This window comes from Urocitellus parryii, chromosome 7 (assembly GCF_045843805.1).
Source record: "Urocitellus parryii isolate mUroPar1 chromosome 7, mUroPar1.hap1, whole genome shotgun sequence".
Lineage (NCBI taxonomy): Eukaryota > Metazoa > Chordata > Mammalia > Rodentia > Sciuridae > Urocitellus > Urocitellus parryii.
The window spans coordinates 1,835,576-1,857,840 of NC_135537.1; the positions used below are offsets into that span (position 1 = coordinate 1,835,576).

Sequence of the window (22,265 nt, forward strand, 5' to 3'; positions counted from 1 at the left end):
TGTGTCACCTGCTTCTAGGTAACATCAGAGGCTGTGAGAACCACACTAACCCATCCTGCATTGGAGTAACCCAGAAAGGACGTCCCTCCCCCACGGCACTGCGGTTGCCAGGGAAGCGGAAGGGGCCTCCCTCCCGAGGGAATCGCAGCTTCCGGAGCCCCGTTCCTTATATGGTTCTTGCTTTCCTCTGCATCTCTGTGCTGCCAGCATCCCTGCCCCTCCTCCCTGCCCCTCCTCCTGTTCCATCCTCAGTCTTGCAGCTTCTGGACAGGTTATGGCTGTGACCTGGGGCTTTGGGGTCAGCACTTTGGGAGGCTGAATGACCCCGCATCTCTTCCAACCCTCATCCCTTATCCCCAGGTAGCAACTTCCAGATCACCTGGAGGCCCAAGTAAAATCGGCGGCTGCACCAAAGACCTGGCTGCGGGCACTGTGCAGTCCTGCTCAACCATGGCCACACTGCTGGGGTCACACAACTGGTGCCCAAGCAGACTGCCTGGGTGCATGTCTCACACAGAGCTGGGAGGACCAGGCCAGTACCTGGACTCAAGGAAGTGGGGGCAGGGACGGACAGGAGTGTGTGTGTGTGTGTGTGTGTGTGTGTGTGTACCACTGAACCAGCAGGTGAGGACGGGGGGGGGGGGCTCCCAGGGAAAGGGTCCTGCAGGGCTCTTCCGCTGTTGCTCACTGCAAAGCCGCGATGAGCAGGGGCAGGGGCAGCGAGGATCTAGAAGGGCAGCGTCCAGCGGGCCCTGCTGCTTTTAGGTAAGATATTCTGAGACCTTGGGCGGTCGTAGCGGGTAAACAACCTGGTCCTGCCCACCCTCATGGCCCAGCGCTGGCTAGGGCGCGGGGACTCGCTGGTCCCCAGCGCATCCCCCGAGTGCCCGCAGGGTGAAGGAGCCTGCGTCTCGGGTGGGAGGTGCGCAGGGGAGCGGATTAGTCACCCGGAGCGTGCAGAGGGCGGGTCCTCGCTCGGCGCCCGCCCGGGAGGTGCGAGTGGGCGCGGGAGAGGCGGGGCCTGCGGCGGCGGGCGCGGGCGGGACGCTGGCGGGAGCCTGCGGCTGAGCCAATGGGAGCGGGGCTCGGCAGGGGCCGCCCACGGGCCGCGGGCAGCATAAAGAGCCCGCGGCAGCCGCTCGGCGCAGAGCACGGGCGCCGCGTCCTCTCTCAGCTTCTGCCGCAAGGTACCTGCCGTACCTGCCGCACCTGCCGCAGCACCGCGGCTCCCACACCCGGGCTCCCGCCGCTCCGCCAGCCGCCCCGCGCCCCGCCGCCGCCCCCGGCTCCCTGCGCTCTCACCGCGCCTGTCCCAGAGTAGTTCGTAACCGGTCCGGAGCGCGGCCACCTGCGAGCAGATGGAGCTGGACCACATGACGAGCGGCGGCCTCCACGCCTACCCTGGGCCGCGGGGCGGGCCGGCGGCCAAGCCCAACGTGATCCTGCAGATCGGTAAGTGCCGCGCCGAGATGCTGGAGCACGTGCGGAGGACCCATCGGCACCTGCTGACCGAGGTGTCCAAGCAGGTAGAGCGCGAGCTGAAGGGGCTGCACAGGTCGGTGGGCAAGCTGGAGAACAACCTGGACGGCTACGTGCCCACGAGCGACTCGCAGCGCTGGAAGAAGTCCATCAAGGCCTGCCTGTACCGCTGCCAGGAGACCATCGCCAACCTGGAGCGCTGGGTCAAGCGCGAGATGCATGTGTGGCGGGAGGTCTTCTACAGACTGGAGAAGTGGGCCGACCGCCTGGAGTCCATGGGCGGCAAGTACCCGGTGGGCGACGGGCCAGGCCGCCACACGGTCAGCGTGGGCGTGGGGGGTCCTGAGAGCTACTGCCACGAGACTGATGGCTACGACTACACGGTCAGCCCCTATGCCATCACTCCGCCCCCCGCTGCTGGTGAGCTGCCGGGTCAAGAACCAGCTGAAGCCCAGCAGTACCAGCCCTGGGGGCCTGGAGAGGACGGGCAGCCAAGCCCCGGTGTGGACACTCAGATCTTCGAGGACCCACGGGAGTTCCTGAGCCACCTGGAAGAATACCTGCGGCAGGTGGGTGGCTCTGAGGAGTACTGGCTGTCCCAGATTCAGAACCACATGAATGGTCCAGCCAAGAAGTGGTGGGAGTTCAAGCAGGGCTCTGTGAAGAACTGGGTGGAATTCAAGAAGGAGTTCCTGCAGTACAGCGAGGGCACCCTGTCCCGAGAGGCCATCCAGCGGGAGCTGGACCTGCCACAGAAGCAGGGTGAGCCACTGGATCAGTTCCTGTGGCGCAAGCGGGATCTGTACCAGACCCTGTACGTGGACGCTGAGGAGGAGGAGATCATCCAGTATGTGGTGGGCACCCTGCAGCCCAAGCTTAAGCGCTTTCTGCGCCACCCACTGCCCAAGACCCTGGAGCAGCTCATCCAGAGGGGCATGGAGGTGCAGGACGGCCTGGAGCAGGAGGTTGAGCCAGCCGGCCCCCAGGTGCCCACTGAGGACGAAGCAGAGGCCCTCACTCCCGCCCTCACCAGCGAGTCTGTGGCCAGCGACCGGACCCAGCCTGAATAGAGGGCAGCCCAGGGCCCCCAGCCTGCCCACCACAGCCATGCTGTGGCTTTTGCTAACCAGGACTTGATCTGGCACTGATACCCACTGGGGCATTCCTCATCCAACAGGCACCCTCAGCCTCCAGGCCCTAATCACAGACATGCCACCCAGATGTGTGCAAAGCCCTGAGCAGCAAGGAGCTCCTCCCCTGCAGGGCTCCTGCGTCACCCCACCTCTGTCTTCCTGACCTGCCTGCCTGGGCCTGGGGGCAGCCCTACCCTCTGCACTCAGGCTACTGTAGAACATCTCCAGCTTCCTCATTCTGCTCCAGTGCTTCTGGGCACACAGGAAACCAAGTGTCCAGAAGGCAGAGACCGCTCAACAGGGCACCCGGGCAGAAGGCAAGGCAGAACCAGTGCTGAACCTCAACTTCTGGCACACCACCCACTCCTGGCAGACACTGCAGAGCCAGCTGGCACTCCCGTCGCCCTCCAGGGCAGACGGCCAGCCTTGGGCAGCACAACTCCCTTCTCAGGGAGCACCTAAGTTGCACATGCAGCAGCAGCAACAGCAGACCTGACATCCTGGTGCCTCCTGGCCCCTAGGTGAGTCCCCACCTCTGTGGCATCTTAGAGCCGGGAGGGTCCAGGGCCCAGTTCATTCTCCAAGTGAGCCCATTGAGGCTCCGAGGCTGCAAAGATGGGGTCGGGATGGCATCGTGGGGGTGCAGAGAGACCCCCAGGATCAGGAGTGGGCTGGGGTGGGAGGCAGTGCTGAGAAGCTGGCTCAGCCCGCTCACCGGGACCCTGTGCTTCTCATCTCAGATAGTGATTCATGCCAGACGCGCAGGGTCTGAGCTCTGCTCAGTGACTCAGCTGTGGCGGCACACAGTCCCAGAGGGGCCAAGTCCTCAAATCCGGCTGAGGCAGCAGCCAGCACTCGGAGCCAGGAGAATCACAACAGGTAACAGCCCCATTCTTCCTGCCTCAGACTGCCCCTCTGCTATCCTGCCCAGGCATGCGCTCACCCATCCCCTGTGAAAGCTGAGAGTCTGTGCCTGAACCCTGGGGACTCCAGCCCAAGAACCTGCCCCCAGTCCTGCCTGTGAGCCCACTGCTCTGTTGCTGATGGCTGTGCTTTCTCTCCTTCAGGTCTCTGACTGCCTGGGAGTCTTTGCTGCTGAGCCTGGCACTGTCTTCCCCTCTCTCGAGGCGGCCAGCCCCAGGGCAGCTGAGAGAGGGCAGCTGCAGAGAGGAGGCGTTCTGGCACTGGGCAGCACCCCAGCTCGGCCTGAGAGCTGGTGGTGAGGATGGACCGGCGTGAGGGCCAGGGCCTGCCGCTATGCCCGCCCCGCTGGCTGCCAGCTCCCTGCCCCTAGAGCCACTGCAGCCAAAGCCAGGGTCCACTACCCTGGCCCTTCCAGCAGGGAGTCCCTGCGTGCTGTGTGGCCATGGCCTCCTGCCAGATCCTTTTAGGAGCCCCGAGGCCAGGGCCCCAGCCCCTCCAGCAGCCCCCAGGCCAGCCCCAGGAGATCCTGAGGCCTTTGCTCCTGGGCTGTCCCAGGCTCTCTGTTCTGCCCTGGCCCTGCTTTTGCTCAGGCTAGACCCTGGGCCACTCATGTCTGCAGCTGGAGCAGCCCGGACTGAAGTTTTAGAGGTTCCTCTTTCTGCCTTGCCCATTGGGGTTCCGGATTCTGGGGACCAACTCTGCAGATGACCTGATGAATCCTCCACCCTGTGCCCCTGCCTGCCCCCACAGATTTTATTTTTGCACATAAGCCATAACTCATACTCATTGGCCAGCACAGGCTGCAGGGAGGTCCTGGGGCCTGGGGAGACCTCAGAGGGTGTGCCTCCCCCCTACACAAACTACGCCTTGAAAGTCCTGCCAGGCCAGAATCCCTGCCACCTTACCTCGAAGACAGACTGTTTTTATAAGATTTTGTTAATAAAACACTGAAACTTGTGGAGTGTTCCTGATGCCTCTTTGGGGGTGTGGGTTGGCTAGAGGGGAGCTTCGAGGGAGGCCCTGTGGCCTGAGGGGTAACTGTGCAGTCTGCATGGTGCAGGGAGGGTCTGGGGGCAGGGGAACACTGCTACATTTCCCCCCTGCAAGAGGAACCCAGGGTTCTGTCCTCAGCCTATGGAAACCTGAGGGCTGCACCCCAGAGACCATCCCCTGCAGCCCAGGCCCAAGGCAGTGGGGCAGGAGCCCTGTTCACGCTGAGCAGAGGATAGTCCCCAAGTCCTGCAAGAGTACAGGGTGTGCCAAGGCTGGATCCACAGCCTGCTCAGGCCCTGGAGCCAGAGGGGTGTGGCCAAAGCAGGGTCCAGCCAGGAGGGACACTCGGTCCTGGCTGTGGGATCATGACTTGCTGTCTCTGGGCTTCGTTTTCTTCCCCTGCCAGGTGAGCTCTCCCTGCGAGGGGGAAGCCAGCCTCCCCGCCTCTGTGAGGAGGGAGGGGTGGCCTGTGGGGGCTGTGTTGCTCACCCCTACTGAACGCTTTCAGGGCCCTGCTGGATGAGGGCTAGACTGACTGACCACCAGGTCATCTGTAGGTACTGCTCTGTGTAGGTGCTGGCCCATCTGATGGTGTTTCTCTGCTCACAGGGGTGCTGAGGCGGGCAGCCAGGGCAGGGCAGCAGCCTGCCCTGTCCAGCCTGGGTCGAGCTGGCCCTGCTGGGTGCCTGGCCATAGCACAGCCCTCGCTGCACCTGCTGAGGGCAGGATGAAGCCTGCGGGGACACAGAGGAGGCCTGGGGGCCAGGGCACAGATGGAGTGTGTGTCCTGGCCACCTGCCACCAGGAAATGTCACCCTCCAGGCAGGGCTAGCAGGCAGCCCTGAGTGCAGCTCTCCATGGTAAAAGGGCTGCCTCTGTCCTGTTCGCCTTCGCTTCTTTTAAACAATGAAACTGCTGACAAGAATGGGGAGAGAGTGACAGGGACAGCAGGAGGGCCCCACGGTGGGACCACACTTTGTCCCCACAGGTGCTGCTCACATGAAAGGTGGCAGCCCAGGACGCGGCGTTCCCTGTCGTCAGTCACCCGTCGCTGACCCAGAGCAGGCAGAGGGCCTGGCCGCAGGGCGGGGGGCGGGGTGGCCCAACTGCCCACGGACCTCCCAAGTCCTGTGGCTCAAGTCCCCAGGCTGGAAGTCTCCCCAAGTGGCCTCCACCCTGGTCACCCTGCTCATGAGCACCACTGGCCACTCAGCCTCATCTCACTGGGGCAGGGAGACTGGGACACAGAGAGGGCCACCCTCAGGTTCTGGAACAGGGGCGGGACTGGGGGCCGCATCTGGGGGCTCGAGGGCCCGCCTGCAGACCTAGTTTGGTGGGAGGCCTCTGGCCAGGTGGGCACAGGCATAAAACCCTAGGGCTGCCCCATGCTGTCCAGTGCTTTTCTCTAAAATCACGTCTGCCTCGGTGAGCGGGCAGCAGGATGAAAGGGTGGGCGTCAGGCCGCACGGGGCCAAGGGTCTCACCAGCTGTGCCCCAGGGTCCAACCCAGGAGCCTCCTTGCTTGCTGGAGTGGGGCTGCGCACTGGCCCTACCTCCGGGGTCTGGGAGAGCTGCAGAGGCGCGAGGCCCCGTGGACCCACAGGCAGCTCCTGAAGCAGGCCGCGTGGTGGGGCGGGGCGGGGGTGACGGGCACTGTTCAGAATGGGAAAGGAGGTGCAAGAGAATGCTGTGGGGATCCCAGGTGGGGAGCCCAGGCCAGGGGGGCAGGAGGCCATGGCCCAGTGGGCCCAGTCCTGGCTCCTCACCTCCACCTACTGCAGATATGCCCTGTCCATGGAGCAAGGGCCCGTGGGCACAGAGACCACCACCCAGGATCTGGCCCTTCAGAGTGTGGGGCCCAGTGTTGGGCTGCCCCCTCAGTGAGGGTGATTCTTTGAGGGGTACAGACTGGGTCTGCAGGTGGGGAACCTGGAGGTGAGCTGGGGGAGGAGGAGAGAAAGAGGAAGGCGGACGAGGGAGGGGGCACAGAGGGCAGCATGGGAGGCCATTTGGAAACTGCATGCTAAACCCTCCCTGGGTTTGGCAAGACCAGTGCACCCCAGGGCAGTGAGGGTGCCAAGGGAGAGGAGGGCTGCAGAGGCACTGATGTCCTGTCTGAGTGACAGGTGACGAGCGCCTGCCATCAGTAGGCCCTTCCAAGCAGAGCCCCTTCCCAAAGATCAGAGAGGGCTGGGCAGGCCCTGCCCCTCCACCAGGGTCCAGTGACGCTCGGAAGCCATGCCTGGCCCTGAAGGTGCACAGCTCCCCTCTGCTCCTCCTCCCCAGATCACACCAGCGCTTGGCTGGGTCCCACAGGCTGGCAGAGCCACGTCCAGTCAGGATGCGAGGCTGTTATGGTCAGCCACTGCCCAACTCGGAGGGAGGGGCTTCATCACCAGACTCCTGGGCCGGCCCCGCACTTGCTTCCTTGGTGCATGATGGGCCCTGACAGCGCCCTTTGGAGGTGACACCTGGGGCTCTGTTTGGGGGATAGAGGAGGTCAGTCCTTCTCTGCAAGGACAGATACCTGATGAACAAATCACCAGGTCTGTGACTCTCCTCACTGGGGCCCAAGGCCCAGCACTGCCCAGACAGACACAAGCCCAGCCTCCCCCGACCCAGGATGGGGCAGCAAGGCCACAGAAGCAGGTGGAGGTGCCCAAAGAGGCCACCGTTCCCTGGCTGGCCTGTGAGAGCAGCCCGAGCAGCTGCTGGCCCCTAGGTGTTCCTGGCCTGTCAGTGACCCGCTCCGCTGCCATGGCTGCGGGTTTGGGGACTCGGTGCCTTGGGAGGTGGTGTAGCCCATGGCTCACCAACGTGGGCTCAAAGGGCCCACCTGGCCCAAGGGGAGCACCTCCAGGGCGCCCTGACACCAGAGCCGCCCAGGATGGCTGAGGAGCCGGGCACCCGCCTGCCCCCCCCAGCCCATGCTGGAGACCTGTGCTATGCTTCAGTGAGCCACCGCCTGTGCCCCTGTCCCGGGCTCTGCTTCCCGGGAAGACGGCCCAGGACCAGCAGGAGGAGGCAGGCAAGTCTTGGTTGGGCACAGGTATGTGCAGCACTGTGGTCCCCCGTGATCCCTGGGAGCCCAGAGGGCTGGTCGGGCGGGCGTGGACACCAGTGCCTCAGGGTGCAGGACTCTGTCCCCACCCTCAGAAGCTGCAACCCTGACCCCAGTCAGGAGTGCCCTGCAGGGGACACCAGCTGTCACCCACCCCAGGAGCCACCGTCCTCAATGGCAAGGTGACCTCCTGCCACAGCCCACACTGAGCCCCACCTCCCACCCCTGCCAGAGACAAGGTGGTGTTCTGTGAGGGAGTGGGGCTGGGGCTCCGGGTCCTGGCCCTGGGGTCCCTGAGATGCTCAGGAGGATGGCCTGGGTGAGGGGAACCCTCGTCATCTGACCCCCACCCCAGGCTTGTGCAGAGTACCCAGCCGGTGCCCTGCTGTCATGGGCATAGGATGGCACACATGGGCTTGCCCTCCCTGCTCACCACGGGAACCCCAGGCTGCCCCCGTCCACGGCCACTCTGCTGTCTCTGCACCCACGAGGGTCCTTCCCAGCCCCCAGGCACAGACAACTCCACTGCCCTGTCCCTTCCACCTTGGCCATCCCGGGCAGCACCCTCGGCCCAGCTGGCCCCACCTCCCCATCCCCAGAGGCCCTGAAGGCCCTGGAAACTGGGCCACCTTCCTACCCCAGCCTTAGAGGCGGCCACTTCCCGCCTGTCCACAGCTGCCTGTCCTGCAGTGACCTGGCTCCCTGCCGCTTCCCCAGCCTCTAGGTGCCTCCTTGCCTCTGGAACTGGGTCCCCATCCAGCAAGCCTCCTGGGCCCAGCAGGGAAGCCAGGGTCCCCCTCACCCTTCCTGGTCAGTCTGCGGACTTCGGTTGCCCGTCGGTCTCTGCCTCCATGTCGCGCCCTTTCCTCTGTGTCCCTCCGTCCCTCCGGCCCTGGCCTCTCCCTGCCCTTGCCAGGCACTCCATCCTTCCAGCACTTCCTCACCAGAGCCCCTGCCTGCTGTGGACTCCTGACCCTGTCCCCTCCCTTGCTCTACCTGCCTCAAGTTCACCAGTGGTTTTCTGCCCATCTCAGCCCCCCAGGGACCCCTGGGGTGGGGGTCAGATGACGAGGGTTCCCCTCACCCAGGCCATCCTCCTGAGCATCTCGGGGACCCCAGGGCCAGGACCCGGAGCCCCAGCCCCACTCCCTCACAGAACACCACCTTGTCTCTGGCAGGGGTGGGAGATGGGGCTCAGTGTGGGCCATGGCAGGAGGTCACCTTGCCATTGAGGACGGTGGCTCCTGGGGTGGGTGACAGCTGGTGTCCCCTGCAGGGCACTGCTTCTCTTCCCCAGGAGAGAACTTCTTAACTTCCCCAGGAGCTGGACCCACGGCCAGCAGCACCCTGATCCCCTCCCACATCCCACTGGGCCCCACCCTGTGCGCAGCACCCTGGGCCTTGGCGGGCAGTCGGAACACCCGAGGTACAGCAGGAAAGGTGGTCTTGCTTGGAGACTGTCCCCCAAAGATAGCAGTCACCTGAGGAGGGAGTGACACCTGCCCAAGGGTATCCGGTTGGGGGAGAGTTGAGGCCCTGCCAGGAGGGCCCAGTGTCTCTTCAGCTCCAACCTCTGGGTGTCCCCCGGGGGCCTTTGAGCCCTCTTGGTGGGGAATGGCCACAGTCTGACGAGCTCCTCTCCCCAGGGCCCTGCTCTTGGGCCTCCTCAGGGAGACAGTTCCCACCCAGGTGCCACTGCTATGAGCGGGCACCCGGACCCCGCTGTTTGGACCGACCCCCCGAGGAAGTCCTTGATGCCCCACCAGCAGGATCCCAGAAGTGGCCTCACCATGAGGCCTGTCCCCCTCTCTGGCCGGGACTCCAGGCTCTGCCGCGGGCTCTTCCCTGCAGGAGGCTGGGCTGTGGAGGAGGCTATTCTTAGCCTCGGCCATCCCTGTAATTATCTTGCCTCTGCTTTGCTCAGTACCTGGCAAGATCTTGCTGGAAAATGTCAGTTCATCTCTCCACACTCAGGGCCACTGAGGAACAAGCCTCCCCACCCCCACTGGAATGGGAGGGGGGGCTGTGACGGGGGCCAGGAGCCTCCTCCATTCCATGCCCCCATCTCTGTCCACTCCAGAAGACATTGGCCCAACTTAACAACCCAGGAGGACTTCACAGGAGGTTCTGACACCCCCAGCAGAGGGGCTGAGGAGAGGATGGTGCCCCAATAGCCCTTAAAACAGGGCCTGGCCTCAGAGAGCCGAAACTCAGATTCCGGATGAAGCCAGAGGCTGGTGATCCACTCGGACCTCCATCTCTGGGGCCCTCTCTGTGTGCAGAGAGCAGAGGGGGTGTGGGCTGAGCTTCCTGGGCTGGTAGTCAGTCCCTGGGGGAAGCAGGGACCAGATGAGACAGGTTTCTCAGCCAGAGAGGGAAGGTGACCTGCTAGTCCCCCAGCCGTGTTGACTGGCCGAGTAGGGACCTGGATCCACCAGGGATTCCGATCCAGCCCTGGACCACAAGGGCCCCCCTGGCATCTGGACCTGCAAGACTGTGGGTGCCCGACTCCCTGGCTCCCAGGCCTCAAGGCCCACCCGGTTGCCCCTCCCCACTGGGCAGTGGGGTCATCTGCTTCAGGCACATCCCCTGGACCGGTCTTCCCCTGCAGCCCTCCAGCCAGCCTCTGCCCCTGAGGCCTTCTGCCCAGGCCAACCCCTGCTGTGCCAGCCCTGTTGCAGACCCCTGGGTACTGCCCCTAGCGAGGTCCCCTGTCCTGCAGTCCTACCTGTGGTGGGTGGGAAGCCCCCAGCATCCGCCCGCCCCTCCTGTTGGGCTGCTGGCCTGGCATGACCTTGAGGTCAGGCTGGCTGGACCCAGTGTACACTCACCAGGCCCAGGAGAAGGGTACGGGAGATGGTGAGAGCTGGACTGAGGACGGAGCCCCGGTCAGAGCAATTCCCCCAGACGCCACGGCTTCCAATCCCACACGGGGAGCTGCCTGGGCCCAGTGGGGCGACTCTGGAGGCTGCGGAGGTTGGGGGTTCAGGCTCAGGCTCTCCACCGAGCCTCCGCAGGGAGCTAGCCAGCCCTTCCATTGAGCCCAGCGGGGAGCAGGGCAGGCTGACCTCCAGACCCCAAGAAGATGGACGTGTGTTCTACAGGCCACAGGGTTCTGTCTCCTTTGTTAGGGAGCCCGGGCCGCCCTCGAGGCCTTCTCGGAGCCTGGCCGCGTGCCCCCTGCTGTGTGTGGCCGCTCTGTGAAGGGGGTGATGACCATTGGCTCCTGGAGCTGCCGTGGGGCTCATGGACAGCTTGTCCGCAGGTGTGTGCCCTCCCGTCTCCCCACTGCCAGGGGGTTGAGGTCTGCCCCCGCTGGCCTGGCCCAGGCACTCCTGGCGGGAGCGGCTGCCCTGCCCGGGCTGCGCAGCCCTGCGCCTGGTGGCCTCAGCCCAAGCCCGGGGGCTGTCCCCGCGGCTGTCTCCCCTGCTGGCTGTTCAGTTTGAAGCCGTTGATCTTTACGAGAGATTTCTCTGCATTTCCACCTTCCCCTCTCTCCACCATCCAGGCGTTGCTATGGGAACCAGGCTGGGGTACCCACGGCATCCCTGATGGATGCTTTTAGGTCCCGGCAGGGCCACAGGTATGTGTGGTGTGCGTGGCGGGCACACACGTGCGTGGGCTGGAGGGTCGGCAGCCTGAGAAGGGTTCCTGGGATTTCATCACGGGGCCAAGGGCAGGGTGATTAGAAACAGCCTCTGCCGCGTGTCCAGCTCCCCACCCAGGGCACAGCCCACACTCCCTTTCCTCACGGCCACTCCTATGTCACCCCTGTGGGTGGCATCCCTGTCTGGGGACACCCCAGCACGGCAGCCTTGACTCCCTCCCTGTTGCCTGTCTTGACCTTGCTTGACCCCGGCATCTGGCTGGGTCCTGCCTCCTGCCCACCAGGTCCACTCACTTCACCCTGCTGAGTCTCAGCCTCCCCAGCAGTATGACCCGACTCAGGACTGTGACAGTGGCCTGGGTCCTGCAGCATGTCCCTGGGAGCCACCTATTGTCCCCACCTCCTGCCTCAGTCTCCCCATCGCTGCGGTGGCAGCACTTGGGCTGTTTTTGGGTCACCAGAGCCCACCTGTCCCCAGTTGCACACCCGCCGGCAGCTGGGGGAAGTGGGTAGTGGCTCTGTGCCAGACACCTCCCAAGGCCCCAACTCTGAACACTGCTGCCTTAGGGACCAAGCCTTCAGCCCATGAGTCCTGGGGGGACAGTCAGACCCAAAGCGTGACACAATCAATGTCACCAACATCTCTTTATTTTCTGCTGGGGCTTATGGGACATGCTGAGTCTTGTTGGGCTCTTGGCATTTCTGTTGTGTGGTCCTGCTGAGGCCACCCCAATGTCCTTGCCCTCAGAAGGCTGGTGGGGACAGCATGTGGGGCTGGTCTGGCCCCAGTGAGCCCAGAGATCAGGGGCTGAGGCTGCTGATCTGGACTCCCTGGGCGGCCCTGGCACCCCACCCACAGCTCCCTCACCCCTAGGCCAGGCAGGTGCCCTGGAGAAGACTCTGCTCAGGCTCCTAGGCCCTGTGGGCCAGTGGGGGTGGCCTCTGAGGCCTGAGGTTGTGAGGTGGCCAGACAGATGAGAAAGCATGGTGGGTGCCGTCTCTGAGGTCCTGAGCATCGTCTCCAGAGACGGTGGCTGTCTGCAGCGCAGGCCCCCCTGGAGCTTGCCTGGGCTCCTGCCCCAACTCCACTGACCTTGGTCTCTCCCTACTAGATAGGCAGCTTAGAGCCAGACCTGCCTCTGTCCTTTACAGCCATCAGGGCCTGAGCCAGACTTTGTGGACAGTCAGGGACAAGACCAGGCCAAAAGACAGCAGCCAGAGTCCATCTCTGGCCTCAATAGTGGAAAAGAGATGTCGGAAGAACGTCTGCATAAAGTAAAATCACACTTCATTCCAACATCAAGGGCCATGCTGAGGCTTGGTCTGCTGGTGGACAGGAAGCCCATCAGAGATGATAGTGAACTTGGGATCTAAAACCCACAAAAAATGCTCTGCAGGCTCTTACAGCTCCACAGCCACAGCCCAGCAAGGGTCCGGAGAGGGGCAGTGCCGATTCTGCCCTGTCCACTCCACAAAATGCAAGAGGGACCACGCCTCATCCATCCACGCAGCTGGCATCCCTGCTGCCATGGCCACTCAGGCAGCACTGGGAGGATGAGCCGGCTCATGCTGACCAGAACCACCTGGGGGAGGAGGCTTGATTTTGGCTCACGGCATCAGATTTAGTCCACGGCCGGCTATGGGCCCCAGGTGAGGCGGAACGAAGAGTCGGGTGCAGGAGTGCTGGCCAGGAACCCGGGAGGGTGTGGTGGTGGTGGTGACAGAGCAGAGCACCCCTCCAGGGCACACCCCGTGACCCTCGACTCCAGCCACTTCCCACCTGCCTACAGTCACCACCCAGTCAGTCCCTGCAAACCAGATGGACAGATTAGACCCAGCTCCCACAGTCCCCTCACTCCACCTCCGAACCACCCGACCAACTCAGGAGCTGCCTCAAGCATGACAGCAAGAGGCCCCAAAGGCTCTGAGGAGGAGGGAGTGGGAGGAATGACCTGTCCACCCTGCTTGAAGTCACTGAGCAGCCAAGAGGCTAGTCTTCACAGAGGGACTGACAAGTGACAGAAATGACAGAACTCACCATCCACACAGTGGCCCCTTCTGGTCCTCTCTGCTGAGTGATGGAGACCCCTGTGAACCCACTGGGCAGCCCAGTGCCCTGCCCTGGGCTGCCTGCCCTGGGGACAGGGTGGATGGTGCAGCCCTGGGACCCCCGGTGGACAGCTGTAGCTTTTCCCCAAGATGGCCTGAGACCCACCTTTGGCCCTCTGCTTGGTGAACCTGGGCAGCCGCCGTCTCTGAGCCGCGCTCCTTTGGAAAGCCTCCTCTGTGCAGACAGTGCCCTCCTGCCACCCGCGCTCCAGCCCAGCCTCCCCAGGTGGGCAGCGGCAGTGAGCCAGCCCTTTCTCTAGGTGGCCCGTTCATCCACCCAGCACACCCAGCATCGCAAAGGCCCAACGAGTGAGACAGACGCTTTTATTGCCAAGGTCTTCACATCCTGTGCCAGAGAGACTGAGGGGGGCCTCCCTGGGTGCTGGGAAGGGAATAAGAGCCGGGAAGCCTCGGAGAGGGAGGGCTTCCTGTGCTCTGCTCCAGGCCTGGTGGGCGCCTTGCAGCTGACCTTCAAGCGACACTGGCTGAGCACCCTTGGGGCCCGGGGGTCACCTCTGCTGCAGAGGGCTGGAACATGGGAATTCCTGAGGGCGGGAGGCCAGGGAGGGAGGAGTCCCAGGCTCAGCTGTGTCCAGGCAGCTGTCCCTCTCTCTCCACCGCCTCCCTCCCTGGAGTGCCCACACCAGCTTCTGCCGCTCAGGGTTGGAGGGCCCAGCAGTCGTGCATCCGGGAGCTGGGAGCCGCTGGCTCTGAGGCCTCTTGGCCCTGTGAGGCACGGCCTTCCCTCGGCTGTGCCCAAGTCCTGCTCAGAAACTCTTGGTAGGGCAGAGGCAGGCCCTCACGGCAGCTGGGCCGTGGCCTTCCTCAGGTGCTCCCGCTTCGCACGCCCATGGGAAATGCTTTGTCAAATGCACACCGGCAGCAAAAGAGTAGAGACTGTCCTTTGTCCTGCAAAGTGGCCTGCAGGCCTGGCGCTGCCCCCCAGGCCCCGCCTCCCCACTGCGAGCTGGAAGCCCCTCCCCTTGGGGCACAGCTGCTCTGTCCCCCTTCTGCAGGGCGTTACCTGCGTGGTCCCCCAACCCGAGGGCAGCAGCCCTGCGCCAGCCCATCCCAGGTGAGGCTGGCGCCTGCCCTCTCGGCCCTGCATTTCTTCACAGGGAAAGGCTCAGCGCCCCCCTCCTGGCCCCACCAGCAGGGTCTCTGCAGGAGGAGCTGAGAGCCAGCAACCGGCCCTGACGGCTCCAGGCTGAGCCCCGCCCCTGGCGGCCGTGTCCCTCCCAGCTGTTTGCTTTCAGGGGCTGTCACCTGAGGGGGGACTCTGGACGCACTCTCCCTGGTCCCGGTGCCTGTTGACACTCCAGACGACCCTGGACTCACAGCCTCATCATAGTGACCACACCACGGCCTGTGAGAGAGCCAGCCCTGGTGCCCGAGTCTCCCACCTGCCCCAGCACAGCGGCAGAGGGTGTGGGCATCACACGCCCCTCACCAGGTGAGAGGGCCAGACCCCCGACCTGGGGGAAGGCGCCTGCACACACTGACGAACCTGCCCAATTCCCTCTGAAGATTGGAGCCGTCCAATCACAAAGCCATGAGAAGTTCGTGTCTGTTTTACTATAAGTCACTGCGATGTCTAAACTTGCTTGGGATGCCTGCCCGTGCCGGGAACTCACACACCTGGCTTTCCCGACAGATAACCCCTCTGAAACCTCAGGGGTGCGTCATGAATCCTGGGCTGGGATCTGAACCTACTCCCTACCTGGAAACGTTGAACCAGGTCGACCTGACCCTGCTCCCTGCCTGTGCACTGTGCTCGCCCAAATCCTGTCACCGGTAAGTTCTCAAGACACCCCCTCTGCAGCTTTGTGTGCTATAAAAGCTTGTGGCTGGAGAGCCGGGGGTGCTCTCTGGCCTGGGGTGTCGGGTGGGACGTCGCTGGCCAGCTGTTGTGTACACAGACACAGCTGGCTTTGACGTCAAGGAGGAGTCGGGGTCTTTGTGTCGGGTTCAACAGCGCAGCCCTCCTTCTCCAGGCCGCGCCCAGGTGTTTGGCTATCTGCCAAGGTGCTGATTCGGTGAGAAGGTCACTCAGCACTTAGTGGGAGACTGGGGTTTAGGGCTGAGCTCTAAAGAGCTGTGGGTGTGGCGCCCCTGGGCTCAGGAAGAGGCTCCTGCACAGACTGGGTGCCTCGGGACTCCTCACCCCACCCCAAGCCTCCCAGAGGCTCTGCCTCCCAGCCTCCCTCCCAGCCCCTTGCGCCTGCTCAGCTCTGGGTCTTGGGGTCAGGAGATGGCAGTCGTGGTGGGAATCTGGAGAGGTAGAGGGCGGGCAGGGGGCTCAGCAGGCCTTCCTTTGGCCATCAGATGCCCTGATTTTAAAGGGCGTGGCCCTCTCTGCCGCGTAGCCCACATGGGCCTCCCCTGAGGGGAACACCCACCGTCACCCCCCAGCCCCACGAGTACTGGGGGCCTCTGTGAGCTTGTCCCTCTGCTGTGACACTTTTCTCTCCCCACCACCTGGCAATCTCCTCTCTGTGCTTCAAACCCCAGTTCCAATGCCCCTTCCTCCATGAGGCCTGCCCAGGTAACCCAGAGGCTCATTCCACAGAAAACACAGTATCAGAGAGGAGTGCTGGGGGACCAGGGGAGGCTGTGTTCAGAGACCCAGTGGCGGGCAGCAGGGACCTCTGCTGCCCATCGGCTTCTGCTCCTGCAGAGAGCCCGCCGGGCGCCGGCTGAGCGGCTCCACCACGGACAGAGCAGCAGTTTTCAGGCTGTGCCTGAACCTGTGCTGCCCTGGTTATAGGCAGCGGTTGGCCCTGAGCCCTCCATTTGAGTTTCAGGCTGAGGGGCAATGACTCCACACCTTCTTTGTACAAGTCAACACCACCATCTGCCAGGCACGACCACCGTAAGGCACAGACGGATAAATCAGTCGTGCTGCTAGGAGCGACCCGGGAACCTGTCTGCTCACCAGAAGCACAGGCACGCGCCTCGAAAACTCAGGTGGGAAAACCAGGCCCGAGAGCTCCCCATGCAGCAACCCGCTCACTCGAGGTCCATCAGGAGAAGGGCACCCTGTGACTGGACACAATGGCACCCTGGCCCCATCCCCTGGTCACTCGTCACCAGCCTGGCCCAGGAAAATCACAAAGAACCTCCAAATCCCTGCCCTGGGGCTTTAGCAGGGTGCGGTTTCTCCTGCCGGCGATGAGCACGTCCAGGCTGACGCTCTGACACTGCCGACCCCCAGGACCCTGGCTGGGAGGCACTGACCCACTCTTCTGTCTCATGGGGACTGCCACCTCAACTCTCCTCACCGTCCCTTCCTCCATCATCTGCCTGCGGCCTAGTGCCCGGGAACTTGCTCAGCCTGTGGCTAGTCCGTTGGTCAGATCTATAGCTCATGAACTGTCCTTTACTTCAAAACACTGTTCCAGGAGTAAGAGGTCTCTGTCTTGGGTGAGGGATCCTGGGAAGGCGGCTGGCCTTGGGCTGTCTCAGTCAGGGCCCTGACTGTCCCTGTGTTCTGACTTGCCACCTCAGCTGTGACATGCATCCTGTGAATCTTTGGGGCTGTGTCCAGATGTAAAGGACACTCCCCGTCTCTGTCCTGGAGCTGAGTTCCTGCCACAGTTCACCAGTAGCTCCCCAGCCTGAAGCCCGCACAGACACACGAGGCCCCAGCCCCTGGGCCTGAGCCTGCCCCCAGGCAGGACCATCTCCCTTCTCAATGGCCCAAGGGAATCACAGGCTGCTGGTGCCTGGGAAGAGGAGGCCCACACCCCAAGACCTTGCCAGGGGGGTTAACCCCACCACAGCCTCTGAGCACGCTGGGCCTCACTTCTCAGAGGTGGAGGGGGAGGGCAACTGGGTTCCAGGCTGCGCAGCTCCTGCCCTCAGCAGGCCTCTGCCAGGCCTGGCGGGAGAATGGAATCCAAGCAGCCTCTGGCTGCCTCCGCCACAGCCCCGAAGACCCACAGGTTGTGGCCAGCTGCCCCTGGACTCCTTGGCAGCCATGATCATAGATGACCAAGTCGCCCCATTTCCCTGGCAGACAGTCGGGCTGTTTTTACCTTCATGTGTCAGCTCAGAAGACGAGAGCCACCTCCCTTCATAGGACGCACCTGGATCTGTGACTCGGGGAAAGACCAACTCTGTACACAAATTCGGATGCAGATAAAAAGGTCTCTCAAACTGAACCTGGTTCCCCCTTCCTTAGGCCTTAGGTAGTCTTGACCTCTGAATTGTGCACCCTGGGGTCCTCCCCGAGGAGGACGAGGACAGTGAAGTACCATGTCTAGAGCCCTCCCTGCAGCAACTGGCAGGGAACAGAGCACCGTGGAGAGGGCAGGCGCTGTGCATCCAGCCTGCCACCACCGGACTCTCCCCAGCAGCTAGTCAGTGGGTCTCAATTTGCTGTAAGCCTTGTAGGTCCCCAGCTGTTGTCTCTTAGCAAACTACCAGTGCCCGGGTGCAGCTGGGCTGCGGATGGCACATCCTTAACTGCCTGGTGTCCTGGTTTCCTTGTAGATTGGAGGCCACAAAGCTCCAAGCAGTAGTTGTTCAGGGGCAAACAGATGGAGGTTTCCCCAGAGAGTCAGCAAACTCACGTAAGGCTAGCAACAAGGGGCGTCCACTCCCAATCAGGACTCTCGACCAGTGTCCCCACTCAGCAGAAAGCAGTTTCAGAGCAATGATCTCCAACCCTAAGCCTCGAGGAGAGGGGTGAAATGTCTCAGGAGGGGGTTTCCCAGCACAGAGGGTCGGGGAAGGAGGCTGCTGCTCCGCCCCCCTGTACCCTGAGTCCTGGCAGGAAGTCCCTGGCAAGTCTCCCCAGGCTGCTTTCCAGAAGAGTGTTCTCAGGGGCAGGCACCAGCGACCCAGAGGTGGACCTGACTTCCTGGTGACACCCAGAGCTCTGCCAGGGAAAAGCAGCAGCCTTGGTCCCCGACGTGGGAGGCACACAGGCCTGTCCCCACCCAGGGGGTGACGATGCTCCTCCCTCCTGAGGGTGCATTCCTTGCCCAAATGTGGGGTCGTGGTTGTGGAAGCCGTGGCCTGGGGTCTCCTTACTTGCTGCACATCAGCTCCCTTCCCTGTGGTGCTCCGTCTGGGTTCTGTTCCCGCAGGAGGGAGACCCAGTTCCAGCTTGTGGGCAGGAAGGCACCCTTCTCCACAGAGCTCCTCCACGTGGCCTAAGCCACTTCACCCGACTGCCCAGAGGCCCTCATTCTGAAGCTTTCTGTGGCTCAAGACTGGCCAGGTCCTGGAGACTTGGTTCTCTTCAGAGCCTGGGTCCTCTCTCTGGGGACAGACGGGAGGTAGTGACCCTGCCTGTGGCCCTCTGGTAGGGGCTTCTCTGGGGGTACCCTCAGGTTCCCCTCACAGCTTCCAGGGTGGCCACTGGTTCTGTCCACCAGCCTGCCCTGACCTCCGTGGAGGACGGGTCCGACCTTGCTCTCCTGGGGCAGCTCTGGACCCGCGGGACCTCCACACCTGAGCAGCTGCAGCTGCAGGGTTTTTTCTGCCTCGGATATGGACAGCCGTGCCGGCCATGGAATTCCTTTGAAAGACCTGAGGCCAGGTACAAGGCTGCCCTGCCTTCCCCAGAGGCCACTCCAGTGCCGCGAGGGTCACAGCTTTCTTGGACAAAACTTTTAAAGAGAGACCACGGAGGGCCTGGTCCTGGTGGGCTCCCCGCTGCTTAAACTGGCTTCTAGGCACGTGCTCTGCCCCAGAGGAGCCATGTCTCCAGCTGAGGGTCATTCCCGAGGCTGCCCAGCAGCAGTGGCCAGGGCCCTGAGGGAGGGTTCTCCTCGGGATGGTGACTGTCCTCGCCCTGCCCAGCTAGGGCCTCTCTCACCAAACGTCTGAGTGGCGGTTCGCGGGAGAGCTCTGGGATCCGCGGGTGGCAGTTGGCCTAGCCACACCCTCTCCAACTGTAGCTTGGACTGGAGGTCCCAGGGGGCCCTGAGATGAGCACCAGGGACAGAGCCTGTGGCCTCAAGGTGTCCGCAGGAATTTACTCTTGGCTCTCAGGACTTGGAGCCATCTCAGAACTTGATCTGCACAGTGTCCCCGGGAGCCGAGCCGTGGGAGGACAGCCGTCAGCCCAAACCCGAGGAATGAGCTCAGGCTGGGAGCTGGACGAGATGCTCCAAGGCCCACTCGGGGCAAGCTCCCTCCCACTCCTCCTGCTGGCCCTCAGGAGACCCTCCTCTCACGAGGCGGGGCCTGGGAGGCCTGACCACAGGCCTGGGAGGCACCGGCGTCATCAGAGCCACCACCAGGGCAGTCACCAGGGCAGTCACCTCGCAGGCTGGGAAGTCCCTAACTGCCCTCCACGTCAGTTGGGGGCGGAATTCTCAGGATGAATGACCTCTGGACCTGGGGGCCTCCAGGAAGTGACAGTTGGGAACTACTCCCTGAAGTCTCCCCTGGTCCTCTGCTGGGGCTCTCTCTGGACGTGACCCCCACTGAGCGCTGGGGACAGTGACTCGCTGATTCAGACTTGAAGAAGGGCCTCTCTTTGGGGAGGTATCTGCCCCACTCCCACCTAATGACAGTTGTGAAGCTGACCTGGAGCAGGCCTGGGCAGGGTCCAGTTTTACGTCCTGCCAGGACACCTCCCAGCCTGTCCCCTGCCCCCTAGAACCAAACACCATAGTGGGGGCTCAGGAGTCCTTTCAGAATGTTCTCCGCGGGCAGCTGGGGGAGCAGAGGTCTCGGGGACACCTTCCTGCCTCCAGCCCTCGAGGGGGGCCCCCCACCTCTGCCTTTCTGCCCCTCCAGCCCCTGTCTCCTGTGGTGTGGACCCTGCCCACCCGCCCGCCCAGTGTCTCTCCCCGCCTGGGGCCGTTCTGAACCTTCAGATGACATTCAGAAAACCCCAACAAGTTGCTCCAAGGGGAAGTGTCAGTCCTGTGGCCAGGGCTCTTGGGCTCCCTGAATGGTGGCCCTGGGAACAGGTGCAGAGAGAGCCCCGAGGGCAGCCGCCTCCCACCCTCTCCCGGGCAGCCCTCTGCCATCTCCACTCACTTCTGCTGGATCTCAGCACAGCCACAGAACGCCCCCGGAGGCCCGAGAGTGCTCAACAAGTCTGTCTACGGGCCAGGGGCAGAGAGTCCCCGTCCCACTGGCCTGGCCCCTGCTGGCCAGGCAGCTTGGCCTGGAAGGTCTGAGCCCTCCCATCTTCCCCTCAGGCTGCCAAGGACACCAGACCCGGACCTCAGGACTGGGCAGAGCCCTGGGCCCGGTGCTGCTGCCCAGCTCCCCGTGGGGCCAAAGGTAGTGAACGAGGGCGTCCCTTTTCTGTCTTTGGAAATCTCGCGTCCTTCTCGCGGTTAAGTAGCCTTGTTATCTATCTATGTTTCTGATGAGGGTCAGTCATGCTCACTGGGGACCCATGGGGAAACTTCAAAAAAGGTTCAGGGGAAGAAAACAAACTGGTCTCCTGGAATCCAAGCCCTGGAGAGAAGGTGGGTCTTGAAGCAGAATCCCACGGCCTTTCCTGGCCGTCTGGAGAATCACGACTCCCAGCGCTGCCGTTCTTCCCATTTTAAGCGTGTGGCTATTGAACCTGGGGAGAACCTGTGCCGGGGCTTTCTGGGCACTTCTAGTGTTCTCTACAGTTTAATTTCTAGCAGTGGGACTCAGGGCCCAGCCAGCTCTGCCCCTGGCTGGGGGTCTCTGGCAGCACAGGGACCCTGGGGTGCTGGTGGTGGTGCCCCAGGGCCTCATGTCTTTAGTAAGGTCCACGCCGTCTGTGCTCAGGGGACACAGCTTTGTTTCTCTTATTGGCCTGAAGGTCGCGGAACACCCCCAAGCCTCCTGGGCAGGGTGCCCGTCCCTTTCACAGGCCTTGGAGAGCTCGTAGCGGAAACCCACAAGCAGCCACCACTCCAGAGACAGGAAGGGAGCAGGGGAGAGGGCAGGGCCGAGGGTGACCAAGTTAGCCGGGACAGGGAGCAAGGGGTGGGGGCCGCCTGGAGAGCACTTTCCTGGCAGTGGCCCATGGGAGCAGAGGTGCAGGTCCGGGCCCCGGGTGCCGCCTACGGAGACCTGAAAAGAAGGCGTGTCCTCAGCAGGTCGGGCAGAGCTGGCCAGCGGAGGGCAGGGCTGTGGCTCTGCAGGTGAAGGCAGCTGGCCCTGGACCAGGCTGCTGGTGTGGGTTCCTCTTCCTGAGGGCAGGAGGGAGCTGGGAAGGGTCTCGGGTGGTCTCTGGGTCACTCTGGGCAGCTGGACCAGTTCAGGGCCTGGCTGAGAGAAAGGACAGAAGCTCAGGGGGCGACTCAGGACAGGCAGGACCTGTGTAGGAAGGGCAGAGGCCGCAGGTAGCCTGGCCCAGGCAGAGAGGCCCGCTCAGCTCCCTACAGTGGACCTCCTCTGGCCAGGTTTTCTGGGGCTCAGGTGCCTCAAGCCACCCTAACCCCACCTCCTCAGCTAGTTGTCCTGACTTTGGGCTCCCTGGTCTCCTCTCACCTCCTCCAGGAAGCCTTCCAGACCCACTCCTGCTGGCATTCCAGGTTGGGAATGCAATGAATTAGGAATGGTTTTGCGCCTCCATGAAAAGCATCTGAGGAACTGGTTTCCAGAGGGATTTTGACCTCCCAGGAAGACCAGCTCCTCCAAATATCCAACAACCCCTGAGGGGAGACCTAATGGAGGCCCTTGAGACAGGTGCCCAGGCCTCAGCCGGCAGCTGAAGGGCAGGGGCCATCGGTGCTCAAGAGGGGAGAATGGAAGGATCGTAGAGGCCAGGCATGAGGGAGCCGAGGCCAGGACTGAGCAGGGAACAAGCCTGTCCCTGGGCTATGGCTCCTGAGGGGTTCAGCCAGTGCACCTCGGAAAGCAGATGGACAGCTAGACTGGGGTGGACAGGGGCTGAGAAAGCTGGGGTGGGTGTGGCGTGGCCCAAAGGCTTGGGATGGATGGAGAAGGGAGGTTCTGGGGACATGGAATGAGCTTGGCTGATGGAAGAGGGCCCCGCGGTCCT

General features: G+C 63.1%; 2 protein-coding genes across 2 annotated transcripts in view; both read left to right on the plus strand.

The window, feature by feature from the left end:
- Nucleotides 1-1,358: 1,358 nt before the first annotated feature.
- On the plus strand, nt 1,359-2,549 carry Arc (activity regulated cytoskeleton associated protein). The gene has a single exon (XM_026403023.2). The coding sequence runs from the start codon at nt 1,359-1,361 to the stop codon at nt 2,547-2,549; it is 1,191 nt and encodes a 396-aa protein (XP_026258808.2).
- A 3,714-nt stretch (nt 2,550-6,263) lies between these two features.
- The window catches only part of LOC113192823 (maestro heat-like repeat family member 5), a 43,020-nt gene continuing 27,018 nt past the window's right edge, over nt 6,264-22,265 (plus strand). The window contains exons 1-5 of the mRNA XM_077800766.1: nt 6,264-6,409; nt 7,359-7,482; nt 10,722-10,855; nt 11,099-11,173; nt 14,629-14,759. Coding sequence (XP_077656892.1) covers nt 6,264-6,409; nt 7,359-7,482; nt 10,722-10,855; nt 11,099-11,173; nt 14,629-14,759 — 610 coding nt within the window. The remainder of the gene's footprint in view (nt 6,410-7,358; nt 7,483-10,721; nt 10,856-11,098; nt 11,174-14,628; nt 14,760-22,265) is intronic.